The 13,951-nt window shown below is 55.1% G+C and overlaps 1 protein-coding gene across 3 annotated transcripts in view; it reads right to left on the bottom strand.

Annotated features, from left to right (window-relative positions):
- The window catches only part of NOL4L (nucleolar protein 4 like), a 127,910-nt gene that overhangs the window by 76,891 nt on the left and 37,068 nt on the right, over positions 1 to 13,951 (bottom strand). The window contains exons 1-2 of one of the 3 annotated variants that reach the window (XM_045444916.1): positions 7,327 to 8,020; positions 714 to 869 (exon numbers count right to left, since the gene is read on the bottom strand). In XM_045444916.1, coding sequence (XP_045300872.1) covers positions 714 to 785 — 72 coding nt within the window. In that variant the 5' untranslated portion in view covers positions 786 to 869; positions 7,327 to 8,020. Of the gene's footprint in view, positions 1 to 713; positions 870 to 3,026; positions 3,128 to 7,326; positions 8,021 to 13,951 lie in introns of those variants that run through there. The other 2 variants (XM_045444915.1, XM_045444914.1) reach the window with 2 other exon arrangements.

The raw sequence follows: 13,951 nt of genomic DNA, 5'->3' as shown, positions 1-13,951 counted from the left end.
ACTGTCTCCCACACCTCCCCATGTGTGACGTTCCCTAGCCCTAGATCACCATCTCTGCTCCCTTCTGCCTACCCAAGCTTAGAATGCCAGCTTATGCACCATCTTCTCCATGAAGCCCTCGCTGGCATAGCAATAATATGAACGTAAGGGTTCTGGAGGTGCCTTTGCTGAATGCCCTCAGGGTTCTTGTTCCCTCAAAGGTAGGGACCAGGTCCTCAGACTTCCCCTGGGGAACTTGTACTGACTTCACAGGGTGGTGGAGGACCGGACGAACTCACACAGGAAGCATTTAGGGCAGGCCTAGCACACAGTAAATGCCATGGAAGCATTTGCTCTTTCGATTATTATTATCTAGCCACCCCTACCCCCACAGTCCCAGAACAGGCTGCAAGGGGCTGGGGTGGGAGGTGGGGAGGGGAATGAGTGAAGCAGAAACCAGGAAGAGGGCTTTGCTCCTGCCCTCGTCCCTCTCCTTCCCTCCCTCACTCCCTTCAACCTGCCTCTCCTTTGTGCTCAGACCACAGAACCCGCCCCCTCGCCCCCCTTGAGCCATCTCTGGCTGCCATGCCCTTGCCCTGTGCCCCCCTGGGTCCCCAAAGGCCGTTTCATCACGCCTCAGCTCCCTGCCCCGCCCCCGCCCAACATGTGCGGAGCCCATGGCCTCCTGCCAAGGCCTGGGGCTGCCCACAGAGGCCCAGAGACAGAAATCTCACCGCTCGGTAGGTTTTCTTCTGCCCAGCGTGCTTGGGGGCTTTGCCTGGCTCCGCTGAGCTCTCCACATGCATCGAGTAGATGATGTCAAAGAAATCTTCCACCACAGCAACCCGCTTCAGAGAGATGCCCTCCGGCTCCGACAGGCCATCTGCCCCCTGCGACAGGGTGGACAAGCTGTGTTAGTGTCAGGGATGATGGCAGGGTGAGAGCTGGGCCCTGAGGCCTGGCAATGGGTCGGGGGCAGGGACGGCGCTGCTCCCTGACCCGCAAGGCCTCCAGAGGTAGGTCTGGAGGGTTGGGGGTGGAAGAAGCCTGCCGAAAGGGCCCCAGAGACAGGGGCACCAGAGTCAGGGCGGCTGCTGCTACCAAATCTACCAGAAACAATGGGAAGAGAACGACAACAACGAAAATACAAATTAAAAAACCAAGAGGCTCCATGTTCACAATTTCAGACAGATTGTGCCAGACTCAGGCGGGGAGCTCTCGAATCACATGCTGTGCCAAGACCATCCTGGAAGTCTCTGGGAGGGGGGGGGGTGCTAAATAGATGCAGCCCCATCAGGAGCTCGCCAATTAGCAGTAACCTTTCACTGTGGTCCCGGGCTGGGGTCCCAGGGGAATGGCTCGGATCACCTGGGTGACTCCTGCCTCCACCCTGGCCTTTCTGAAAAGCTTTTCACCGCTGCCGGCCCTCCCCACTCCAGCAGCTGAGCGCCGGCAGCAGACCCAGGCTCTTTGTGTGTGGAGATACAGAGAATAACAGACACAAGGCCACGTGGAGGTGGCAGGGCCTCATGAGCAAGGTGGCCGTGGGCCCCTGAGCCTCTTACAAGGCTGGCAGGGGTGCTGTCAGCTGGTCCTGAAAAGGTGTGCCAGGATTGAGAAGGGGGTCCTGCTGCTGGGCAGACACCTGCTGTCTCCCACCAGCAGGGATGGGAGGGAACCAGGAAACTGCAGGGCATGAGGCTGGGGCGGGGGGGGGGGGGGGGGGGGTAGTGTGTGGCCGGGTCCATAAGGGAGCAGACTGCAGTGTGAGGTCTTTATTCATAGGGCACAGGATACACACATGCTCGGGGACACCCGGCTCCTAGCCATCATCTCCCTATGGGGAGACCTGGAGAGCTCTGGAGAGCTTCACAGATTAAGAGCAACCAGGTGTGTGTGTATGTGTGTGTGTGTGTGTGTGTAGGGGGAAGATGGGGGAAAAGGAGATAGGATATTCTCTAAAAGTGTCCAAAACACAAATCTCCCAGAGAATTCTTTCCTAAAGGATCTTGCTCACGGCTCAAGAACATCAGCTCTATGAGGATGTGCACTTCATCTCTTGGCTCTTGCCTGTCTCCCTAGCACCTAGAACAATGCCGGACACATACTAGGCTCAGTAAATAACCGAACGCCTGACTGACTATAAGCAACAGCCAGGCAGGGTAGTTGAGACATACGCTTCCTCGGTTTGCGGCCCATCATCGAAGTGGCTGTGTGACCCTCAGCAGTTATTTTGCTTCTCTAATCCTCAGCTCCTTTATCTAGAAAATGGGGATAACAGAAGCACCTTTCCTATGAGCTACAGAGAGGAAGAACTGAGATGCGTGTGGAACACTTAGCAGCAAGCCCAGCCCATAGGAACTGCTGTACAAATACTATAATTAAGAAGGGCTTTGTCGTTTGCAAAGTTTCCCCTAGCTATGATAGGGCTGAACATTGTGACAAGCCTGGGAGGTTGTTGGGGTCAGGACCTGCCTGTGGTATGGTGCCTGGTAAGTGGCAGAGCTGGTTTAAGACCTCGGTCTTTGCAGTCCAAGGAAAACAGAGGCGGTGCTAAATGGGACACTTGCTCACAGAACATTCTGGCCACAGACGGGGCTTGGTTTTGTCCAGCAACTTTCCCAATATGCCATGATGGGCAAATAGGGCTGTCTCTTTGCCAGTGGCCCACTTGAGAGCAGATGGGCATCTGGAGTGGAGGGTGCCAAATCCTACAGCCAGTGGGCAGCATCCGTGGGTGGTGACCCTGGGTGGTGACCCTATTGGCCCTGTACAGCTCCTCTTGCCAATGGCTTCCTTCCTAGTCAGGATCCATTTCAATGGGGACTTCTCAGATAGCATGCATCTGGTGTGTGGTGTGTGGTGTGTGTGTGTGTGTGTGTGTGTGTGTGTGTGTGTGTGTGTGTAGGAGGAGCTGCCTGCTGGTCCTGCTTCCTTGCTGTGAGATTGTGGGCAAACTCTTCAGCCTCCCTGAGCTTCACTTATGAGCTGAGCTGTAAAATTCCATGACTCTTCTTTTCTTAAACTCTCTCAGGAGTTACCGTTACCTCTTTCCTGGGGGTATCTGAAGTCCCCTCTGACATCCTGGGCCATCTGTAAACGGGGCTCATCAGTGACAAACTTGATCATTAGCTGACTTGTAACTACCCAGCATTTTGGGGATCTTCAAATACTGCTGTGACAGAGTTGGATGAGACAAATATTATGACAGTCCAGTAATAATATCCTTCTAACCAGAGGTTCGTGTTGGCAAAAACTAACAAAAGGATCATAAGAATAAAAATATAACTGGGTTTCTATTTCTTGAGCTGGGTGGTAGTTTTACAGGTGTGTTCGGTTTGTAAAGAGCCATTAATCTAAACTTTACAATCTGTGTACTTTTCTATATGTCTGCTAAGCTTTAATAAAAAAAAAGTATATTAAAAAAATATAATGAGGTGGGTAGTTCCACAACATTTTGATAATCTGAATCTAGAGGCATATTGAGGGGCTTAGCTGCTTAAAAGTGAATAGACCTCTCTGCTTGTAAAACCATTTCAAGCAAGAATGTAGACACCTCTGGAAAATGGAGATAAAATTTGGTGGGAAGGAATGTAGAAAGAAAATAATCTGATGAAAGACAGTATTTCAGGTAAGTGAAATGGAAAGTGTCCCCTAACCAGCTTGGTGACCTTGGGCAGGTTCCTTCTTGACCTTTTTTTTTCTTTTTTTTTTTTTTTTTTTTTAATTTTAAGTAATCTCTACACCCAATGTGGGGCTTGAACTCACAACCCTGAGATCAAGAGTTGCATGCTCCACCAACTGAGCCAGTCAGGCACCCCACTTCTTGACCTCCTGAAACTCGGTTTCCTCACCTGTAAAACGGGCCTAGAAAGTCCTTGTTGGCTGTTCCAAAGATTAGGCTAAGAGTGTATGTCAGACATCTGGCACATATAGGCTTGTAAATGTTCATCTCTTCCCTCTGGACCCACTGAATTTGGACATTTTGTGTTTAGGAATTTGCTCTTATGTCCTGTCCCTCTGATCCATTCAGGTTACAGCACGGGTCCCCCAAGGCAATACCCACCATCAGAGGAGATGCATAGTCCTATGCAATTCCTAAGTAACATGCTAAGGCTGTCACACAAACTTAAAATAAATTTTCTGAAAGTCAAGGTGTAACTAACCAACCCAGATTAAACAGCAAACCTCACTGCCCAGTGCCTGGCCCATCTCTGTCCCAGCCTTTCACCCCCATTCTAAGGCAGACATGAGTACCCAACAGCTTGGTACCTGGTCCAATGTGACTACAAAATTGTCCCAAAGAAACTCTTCAGGGATCATTTTTAGTAGCTCCCGCTTTAAAGATCTATTGTGATCTCCCCTGATGTTCAAACCTGGGTCCTATAACTGGTCTCTCTCAACTGCAGAGATGTACACGGGAAAGGAAAGGGCTTGTAAGCAACCCAAATTCAAACCACACAAGGTCTGCAGAGCCCCACCTTGAACTGTCCTCTGGTGAGCTGTGGCCACCTGGACACCATGTGTGCTACACCCTAAGGGAAGAACACCAGGATATCTGTCTGTCCTTCAAGGAGAACCCTGGGAAGAGAACAAAGGGATCCCACGGCAGTCACGTGCGAGACATCTCTGCCATGCCCTGCATCCATAGAGGTAATAACCTTCATGCTAAGTGCTGCAGGAGAGGCATGCCTTCCTTAGCTGAGAATCCAGACACAGTGCTATAAGGCAAGAGCTGGTAATTAAAGGAGCAGAAAGCACCTTCCCCATAGCCTTGGGATGGCCCTGCCAACCACTTCTGCTTTGTACCCAAATTAGCTTAATCTGATCCATGGCCCTAAGCAAGCTGGGCCTTGGCTTGACAAAGCTCACTTCATTTACAGGCTGAATGAAGAGGGGGCCCAGAGCCTCCTGACTCACCCTGGCTTCCTGGGACCGCCAGCCAGGAGTGATGGAACGGAACCCTGAAGCACCTCAAGGGAAAAGCCATGAGAAATACACGGTCAGTTGCGCAGGACCAACCTCTGGGGCCTTCCTGCTTGGGGAAGAGTATTGCCATGGCAACATACTACATCCTTTCGAACCAGCCAACTCCAAAACAGCCAGTCAGACCCAGGCCAACAAAAACAGGCATGGCAATAGTTTTAAAGATTTCACAGAGCTACGACCTTTCTTGGACATCACCATCTTCCTTTAAAGCAGTCCATGTGGATTCTAAACTAAAGGCCAGGTTGTGAATTATGGAGGAAATCACCAAACGTCTGTTTATATACTGCTCGTCTGTGTTTCAAGAATATTTACAGCAGTGGCCCCAAAGGGTGGTCCCTAGACTGTTTGAGTTCGCATCACCTGGGGACTTGATAGAAATGCAAATTCTCCGGCCCCACCTCAGACCCACCAAATATCACTTTCTGGGGGTTTTAATAGGGCTTCCCTGATGATTCTGACACATAACAGATTTTGAGGATTGCTGATTAGAATGTCTCCATGATTCAGACAGGGAGGTAATGAGTAAAGAAACTGGTATTGGCTCATTCAATATATGCTTGCTCTGTGCTTCTAGGCCTAATATTATTTTCTTCTCCTTCACTGAAGGCCAGTTTTCCTGATGGTGAGAACAAAAGAATCTTCCTGGGCAACGTTGGTATAAATTCAAAACACCTGTCCAGAGACTTCATGCAAATTCTGAGTAGAAAGGGCAGGAGTGCCCGGCGTCCTGACATCAGATTTTTAAGTCCTCCCTGGCAAAAGTAATTAACACTTCAGTGGGTCACCCCTTGACAGGTCTTTTCTGGCTTCCTCAGTTTCCTCAACTGATCTGAATGCTCAGGACCAGGAGGATTGTGACACCAGGACTGCACACCTACCCAGAAAAGACGAGCATATCTTGCCAGGCCATTAGGTCCCTGGCCAGGGTGGCCTCCCTCAGGTGAGCTGCCGAATCTGCCTGAGCCTTGCCTGTCTTCCCAGCAAGCCAATTACATAGACCCCCGTCCAACGGCTGATGGATTTCAGGTCTGTCATCTCCACTGGAACTTCGAAGTCACTCGCTGGTAATAAGTCGCACACCTATCGAAATGGGCTCACTGTTTCCGGTCATGAGGGTGCTGGCTAGTGCATCACCACAATAAGAACAGCGTGTGCCTCCCAGCAATGAGGAGGCCATGGCTGAGGGGATGTGGCTAAATAGCACCGACATGTCTCAACTGGGTTCCTACAGCAGAGGAAGAAACCACATAGAAAGTCCTTAGGATGTGGCTTTTTGGTGCATTTCAGGGCCGGCTCTTGACAAAGCGTACAAATCAACAAGATCGCCATCAGAGGAGAAAGTCAGTCAGCAGAAGAACCCACCCCGGGGGAGACACCTCTGGCTACCACTTATGTGGGACTCCAGGACTTCAGGGGGTTGATTGCACAGGCAAGTGTGAGGATGCTGTGCCATCCTATCTCGGCCAGCCGGCTAAGTGGCTGCCATTACAGCCAAAGTTCCTGCAAATATCAGCTGCATGCTACTTTCAACTTCTGGAACTGGGGCTGTTCCTCCTGTCCCCCAAACCATACTTTAATAAATTCAGGAAGGGCTGAGGTTTTGCAAGTGGGGGTAGCAGTTTGGGGACGGGGTGGGGGGGGGTTCCTACAAAGTCTCCTTCCGGCTCCTGGCAAGGCCGAAAGAAGACCCGAGGGGGTAGAGTCAGCCTCCTGCAAAGGGTTCTCAGAGGCAAAGGAAAGAGGTGGACGGGAAATTTATAAGCCACCCTAAACTGAGAGGCTGAAAAGAAGAAAACTGGAATGAAGACCCGCACCCAGAGAGCCAGAAATTTTCTCAACAGAACCCCCACGAGAAGCCAGTCATCGTTAGTAAAGCTAGGCATTCAGGTGATCGAGGGGAGGGCATTGCCTAAATGGAACAAGGACGGCATTTGAATATCTCTCAGTTATAAATACTACCTACTGTGGGCTGGAAACCAAAACCAAAACCAAACAAAACACCAACCCTCTAAAACAAAGATGCACCAGAATTTTAGGACCCACAGTTGCAATGAGCTCTGGGGGCCTGGATGGTGAGGGAGGAGACCACACCCCTGATAAATAAATAAATACGTAAACAAGGCGCTGAGGACTCAGTGTAGCACCTGCCTCCTCTCCACCCCTTTGCACAATTTCCAACTGCTAGTGCGGGCCGCCACGGCGGCGCACCTGCCATCTGGAACAGGCCTCACATATTTCCAAGACCTCCTTTCTGCTTCGCTGAACCTCCATCTTCTTTCAAATCACGCCGGGGACCAAAATGCACACCCCAGGCCACAGAAAGGTGCCTGGGATCAGCCCCCCGAACGACAGCGCTACCTTTGAGGGATGCCATATCCTTCAAGCAGTTCTGAATATTTTTTTCTTTTCTTTTTCCTTTCCTTTCTTTCTTTTTTTCTTTTCTTTTTTTTTTTTGGTTAGCTCTGGGATGTCTGGAAAGGATGAGGGAGAAAGGGTGGGAAGGGAAAAGTGTCAAAGGGTCCCCCTTTTGGCAGGAAGGAGCAATGACCCCAGGTTAAGGGACGGAGGGAAAGAGCAGCCAAGGGCACTGTGGGGCAGGAGGAGGGGAATGGGGGGTGGGGGTCCGGGCCTGACTCCGGGATTCTGGGCTGGGGGTGCCCTTGAGGCCCCAGTGCCCTAGGGGTGAGGTCACAGGCCTGAAGACAATGCAGCCCTGACCCTGGCCAAAGAATTGGCCTGCCTGGGCCTCAGTTTCCTCCTGTGTCGAGGCGATACAATGTGACAGGACGGCTGTTGGAACGCGAGTGGCGCACAAATAGCGCCTACCCTGGGCGAGACCCCCATAAATGGCCGCTGTCGCGACCACTCCGAAAGGGTGCGTTCCAGGACTCTGGGGACCCGCCTCCCTCGGGCGCCGCGGCCAAGGACCGGGAATGGGGTCGCTGAGGGGGGGCTTCTAGGCGGAAGGGGGCGGCTCTGAGCCAAGCAGGCCCTGCGGGCGGGTCCCTCCGGGGCCGCGGCGGGCGGCCTGGCGCGCTAACGAGCGGAGGCCCCAGGTGCGGGCCCCACCCTGCGCTGGGGTGGGGGGTAAGGGGGAGCTCGAGGGGGAGGGGAGGGCCCGCGCGCTAATGACTGTTGACAGCGCGCGCAGGGGCCGGCCGGGCCGCGCGCGCCGCTGACAGCTGCTCGGGAGGGGGGCGGGGCGCGGGGCGCAGGGCGGGGGTGAGGCCGCTCTCGCTTCCCCCCACGGCGCACGCGCGTGCGCCTCGGCGGGGAGGGGCGGGGAGAAGCGGGGAGGGGCGGGGAGGTGCGCGCGCGCCGGGCCCGGGTTCGGAGGGCCTGCTGGAGCGGCTCGCGCGGGCTCCTCGCGGGCAGGCAGGTAATGAGAGTAACCATGGCAACCCACCAGAGGAAGTGTATTCTGCAGGAGACGTTAATCCCCTCTCCCCGGAGCTGGGACAGCCTGACTTTCCATTCTCACACAGTAATTAGATACCAGCTGTCAGTGCAGGGGGGACGGCTCCGCGGCTGCAGCCCGGCTGGGGGGGGGGGGGCGCACAAAGGGGGCGGGGGGGGACGCGGGGAGGAGGGCGTTAAAGACACAGGGACGCTTTCGGGCTATGGGCCAGGGTGACGCGCCTCCCCCCCCCCCCCGTCGCCAGCCTCCAGGCGCGCGTCCGCTCACCTGGAGACCCCGCCCGCGCGGGGCCCCGCCCACTCCACACGCACCTGCTGCGCGCCCGCGCGCCCGCCAGCCCGCCCTCGCGTTCCCCCCTCTCCCAGCCCCGCCTCCCCACTCCCAGCGCACCTGCCCTGCGCCCGCTCCCTCCCCCGCGCCCCCGCCAACCATCCCCGGGACGCTGCCCACCTGTCCTTTGTGCGGGCTGGTACCATTCGATCTGGCCAGCTCTCCTTCAGGGAGCGCCCGCTATGTGCCAGGCGCTGTGCCAAGCCTGATCTGTGTAATCCTCACAGACCCTGTGCGGTAGGAGCCTGTGCTGTTCCCCGCCCAAGGCGCAGCGGGGTGTGGCCATTTGCCCGGGGTCACGCAGAATTGAACCCCCATCCCGATGCCCATTTAACCACCAAGCTACAGCGCCTCCCCATCGCCTCCACATCCGTTATAGCTTTTGGGGGCCTCAAGGAGACAAAACAGTCACACTGGTAGCTGGCATCGTGGTGCACTTAATGTGTGCCAGATATTCACTGCCTCATTTCACTTTCCCAGCAGCTCTGGGAGGTTTATTACTCTCATCTCAGAGGTGAGGAAACTGAGGCACAGAAAGCTGAGGCGACTGGCATGCCCACGGTCAGGATGAGCAGAGTGGTGGAGCTGGGATTCAAACCCAGGCAGTCGGACGCCAGGATCCATGCTCCCAGCTACTGGGCACTATTAACTGCACCCCCAGGTTCCTGGTGGCTGGAATGCAACCCAGGTCTTTCACTGTTCAGCCCACCCACATCCCACATCAGTGAGGAGCTGTCTCTTACATAGCCATACCTGAGAAATCTAAGAAGTTCCTAGGCCTAAAGCTACTGCCACATCCCTAATTTCTATCAGGCCTCCCAGGAGCCGTTGCTGTCTCCGTAGGTAGACACTGGGAAATCATTCTAGGCCAGCCTCTCCGTTTCCCAGGTAGGAAAACCAAGACCACCAAGGCCGAAGTCTAGCCCGAGGAGGAGACATCCTGGTGGAGACTTTGGGGGGAGTTCAGTCCCCAAAGGCCCAGCTGTACCTCCTGCCTCCTACCCCACAATCAGGTCTGTGGTGGGCACATCAAGGAGGGGCAGGAAGTGCTGAGAAGCAGAGCAGGCTCCTGTCCCCAGTGGCAGCCGGTGTCTGGGGCTGGAGGAGGCTATCTGATCCCTTCCCCACTGCCCCGGCCATGACCTCCTCCCTCCCTCCATCTCTCCCTCCTCCCTCAAGGCCAGAGTAGCCAGCACCCTGGGCTGCAGCTGAGAACCCTGTGTTCCCCAACCTGGCCCGCATTCCTGGGGGAGGAGGGGTTGGGGGAGGCTGGGCCAAGGGCGTTAGGGACAGGGGTACCCCTGAGGCTGCCCCACCCTATGCAGGCCAAGGCAGGGCTGCCTCCAACCTCACCGTTTCCTGCCTCCGCTCTCCCCATCTCTCAGTAGCGGAGCTGCCTAAATTTGGCTCCAGGAGGGAATGGGGGAGGCGGCAGCAGGCGGGTGCTGTCAGAGGCCAGGGCGCAGCTCCCTGTCTAGCCGGCTGGCATTTTTGCTGTCTGGAGGAGGGCGGGGGGGGGGGGGGGGGCAGCAGCTCTCTCTGGGAAAGGGAGATGTTCGTACCTCCTGACATGCACTGAGTAATGTGCAAACGACATACAAACTGAGCTTCAAATCAGCATCCTAGCCAGGGAACAGCTTGGGTGCTGCTTTTGGGATGAGAACAGAAGGACCAGTGGCCCACTCCCTAGGGGCTCCAGTTGGGGCTGAGTGGAGGGGTACAAGAGTGTCCAGGGCTGGGAGTTGGGAGATTCAGTTTCTCACCAGGTATAGCTTTGGGGCTTCAGCGACTGGACCCGCTGGGTCCCAGCCTGAGGGCAGAGCTGTGGCTTTCTCTGCCTGCTCTGGCATAGTGCTTGGCACACCCTGGCACACGGTTAAGCACATGAGTTCTGCATCCACTTTGTGCAGGTTTGAACCCTGGCTCTCCACTGGTGAACTCCTCAACAGTGTACCCAGGTGAATAGGTAGTGAGATTGCGCATCCCTTTTAGTACAGCCACTTCCCTTCCCGGGAAGTTGGGCATAGGGGCGTGGCCTGAAGGAACACGGGCTTTGGAATCAGACCTAGATTCCAGGTGTGGTCAGCCAGCAAGGCTCTGTGGGTCTCACTCCCCTTATCTGAGAAATGGGTTCAGGATCTCAAGGTCAGTTGGGATGTTCCGGGGGGGGGGGGCCTGGCACACAGTGGGCAGGCACCCCAGAAGTCTTCCCACTGGCCTCAAGTCATGGCTCTCTGCATTCATTCAACTAATTTCTCTGTCCTGTCCCCATCTCCCCTCTCCTCTTTGCCCTCTATCCTGGTTTTTCTCTTGTCTCTAGATAGTTATAAATTTCTCGCAGTCTCTCTCCTCCCTTTCTCCTCACTTGTCTTAGTCACCTCAGACACGTCACTGCCTCTTAGAGTCTCAGTCTGCACATCTGCTAAATGGGGTTCATGGGAGGTGGATGATGAGCTCTGTCTGGAATCTGGGGTGCAACGGGCACTTGACAGGTGGCAACTCTTCTTTACGAGGCCTCCCCTCCCCATGCGTCATCCCAAATGACCAGGAGGGGTGGGCTGTGCCCTCAGCTCTATCGGGTACAGGGCGTTGGGGCCCTGCTTCTCAGTAACTCTGTTTAACCCCAGATAAGTGCTCTCCTGCCCCTCGGCCGGGGCTGATATGAGCTGAATCCAGCTTCCTGCCACCCAAAAGCCACTTCCTGCCAAACTTGAGCTGATACCAGAAGAACTTGTTTTCTGTGCACAGAGCAGTCCTTGGTGGGGCAGCCATCCGCCTGCCCGCCCCGGGTGTGAACATTTTTTCCATTTGCCTGTCTGCCTGGTGGGGATGGGCTGGGGAGGATGAGGACTCTGCCCTCTTCACCTCTGAACCCTAAACCTGCCCGTCCTGCCCTGCCCCACAGTAGCCGCCTATCCTGCCAGCCATTCCTGGAAGGGTGCCAAGTGCCCCTTTGGACCCAGACAGACATGTGTAGGCACATGTGATATACAGGCTGACACAGCCACACACACACCCAGTCACTTTGACAGAGTCCCCACAGCCATGGGCATTTGGGGAAGGGCTCCAGGAGACATGTGTGTGACACCGTCAGACATAGACTCGCACCTGGTCACTGGAGAGAATTCCACACAGCTATACCCAGTCTCAGAGCCACTCACACACATGCACACAGATAGGAATCTCCCATGGGGCTCCCCACACTTGCCCAGCACCCCGCTTCCAGATGCGCTCATTGATTCAACAAATACCCTTTAAGGATCTGCTCTGTGCCAGGCCTTGGGTAACCCATAGTAAGAATTATTGAAATGGTAACAGATAATTAGGTGACCTGTGGTGCTGCCTCAGTTGCCTTATCTGTGCAAGAAGGAAAAGAGCCCTACCCCGCAGGGCTGTTGGGAGGGTTACTGAGCTAACGCATGCCATGGCCCTGGGCTATCGCCCCAAGTGACCAGGAGGAGTGGGGCTGTACCCTCAGACATAGCACCATCTACGTTAGGCTATCTTAGTTAGCCCGGAGCATCCTGTACCCAGCACCATGCTGAGATCCCACGTACGTTACCTCCTGAGTCCTGGCCCCAGCCCGGGCGGCTAAGGTCACTGTCCCCGTTTTCACAGATGAGGAAACTGAGGCTCAGGGGAGAGGCCCAGAGTCCTCAGGGTGCCCCCATCGACGCTGTCCCCTGCCACACTTTCACTTTGCTGCTCCAGCCTGCCCCGCTACCCACCCACATGCCCACCCCCACCCGCACACACTGTTGCCTCTGCCTGGAATGCCCTTGCCACGGGTCTTGGCATGACCAGCTCCTTCTGAACTTTCTACTTACACAGCAACTCCCAAAAGCCCACGTCAGCCCCTGTTCACTTCCCTCAGAACACTTATCATTTGTGAAACAGTAACCCCCCCCCCCCACTGGACATTAAGGGCCAAGAGCAAGGACCATTTTGTCCTGTCCTCTGGCACACGGTAGGTGCCCCCAACTTCAGAACTAAGTGAATAATCCAAGTAGCCTTCTCTTCACAGCTACAGAGGGCAGAGCCTGGAATCAAACCGAGGCTACTCTGGAGCTAGAGCTCACTTTTCTGATACTGTACTTCTCACACCGCCAGCAGGCACTTCATAACCTGTGAATGAATGAATGAATGAATGAACGAAACCAAGATCTCGGGATCCCGGTCCAGTGCTCCCTAAGCTAAACCTCCTTCATTTCATGGCAGTGTGGACATGAGCCAAGCTCTAGCTGCCTTGGATGGTGGCAGGGCTGACGGGCTGCCTGAAGCCGGCTGTCAGGAGCTCGTCTGGCCACGGCCGCCAGCAGGGGAGACCAGCTGGCGGTGCAGGGTCCATCGGCCCAGGCCTGGAATCTGAGCCGTCCTGAGAGGCCCAGCTTCTCTCCAGGCCCCCACAAACTGGCCTTTGTTCCCCAGGCCGGCCGAGACCCAGCAGCTTGGGCTTTCTCTCTGCCCGCGGCACCCGCGCTGAGCCGGCAGGGTAAATGGGCCAGCCTCCCCTCTGTCCGTGCCCAGGACGTCGCTTCAGGACTAAATGGAGATGTAATTTTCTATACAAATCCATGACAATTTAGATGGAGTGATTGTAATTGGCTTTTCAATGGGGGTTTTGTCCAGCGCTGGTGGCTAGAACTGGGTGGCCTGTTTAAGGCAGGCTCCATTTAAATGACAATAAAGCAATAATATTGAGGACTTGTACAGTGCCCAGAGCCCCTCCTGGGCCCAAGTGGAGCCTCATGTTTATGGATCTGGTCCTTCCCCGGGGCTGTCTGGACAACTGGATGGGGGGAGCGCTGAGCCTGGGAGACGGACTGCCGCATCTTTGAGCTTTCAGATGCGGCTCTGGGACGGCTGGGGCAGGGTCCCCTGTCCACCACTTACCTACTCCCTCATTCATTACACACTCACTAACTGGTGCCGCCTGGGGGCTGGCTGCTATTCCAGGTGTTGGGGATGCCAGGATACAGAGAACCCTCTAGGCAGGTCAGAGGGAGGACAGTACAATGGCTAGCACAGCGTGACCCACAGCCAGACAGCACGGTTCACATGCTACCCCTGAGCTCCAGCGCGTCGCTTAACCTCTCTGTGCCTCCGTCTCCCCAGCCGTAATGTGGAGTTGCCATAAAAGTTACCATGAGGTCGAAGCACCTGGCTAGGCCTCAGCAGCATGCCTGGCATAGGGAAGGTGCTGTACGGAAGTTACTGCCCTCGTTGATGAAAGGC

The sequence above is a fragment of the Leopardus geoffroyi genome, chromosome A3 (genome assembly GCF_018350155.1).
Source record: "Leopardus geoffroyi isolate Oge1 chromosome A3, O.geoffroyi_Oge1_pat1.0, whole genome shotgun sequence".
Taxonomy (NCBI): Eukaryota; Metazoa; Chordata; class Mammalia; order Carnivora; family Felidae; genus Leopardus; species Leopardus geoffroyi.
Note: the sequence above shows the minus strand (reverse complement) of the source record. Positions and strands in the feature narration are given on the sequence as shown.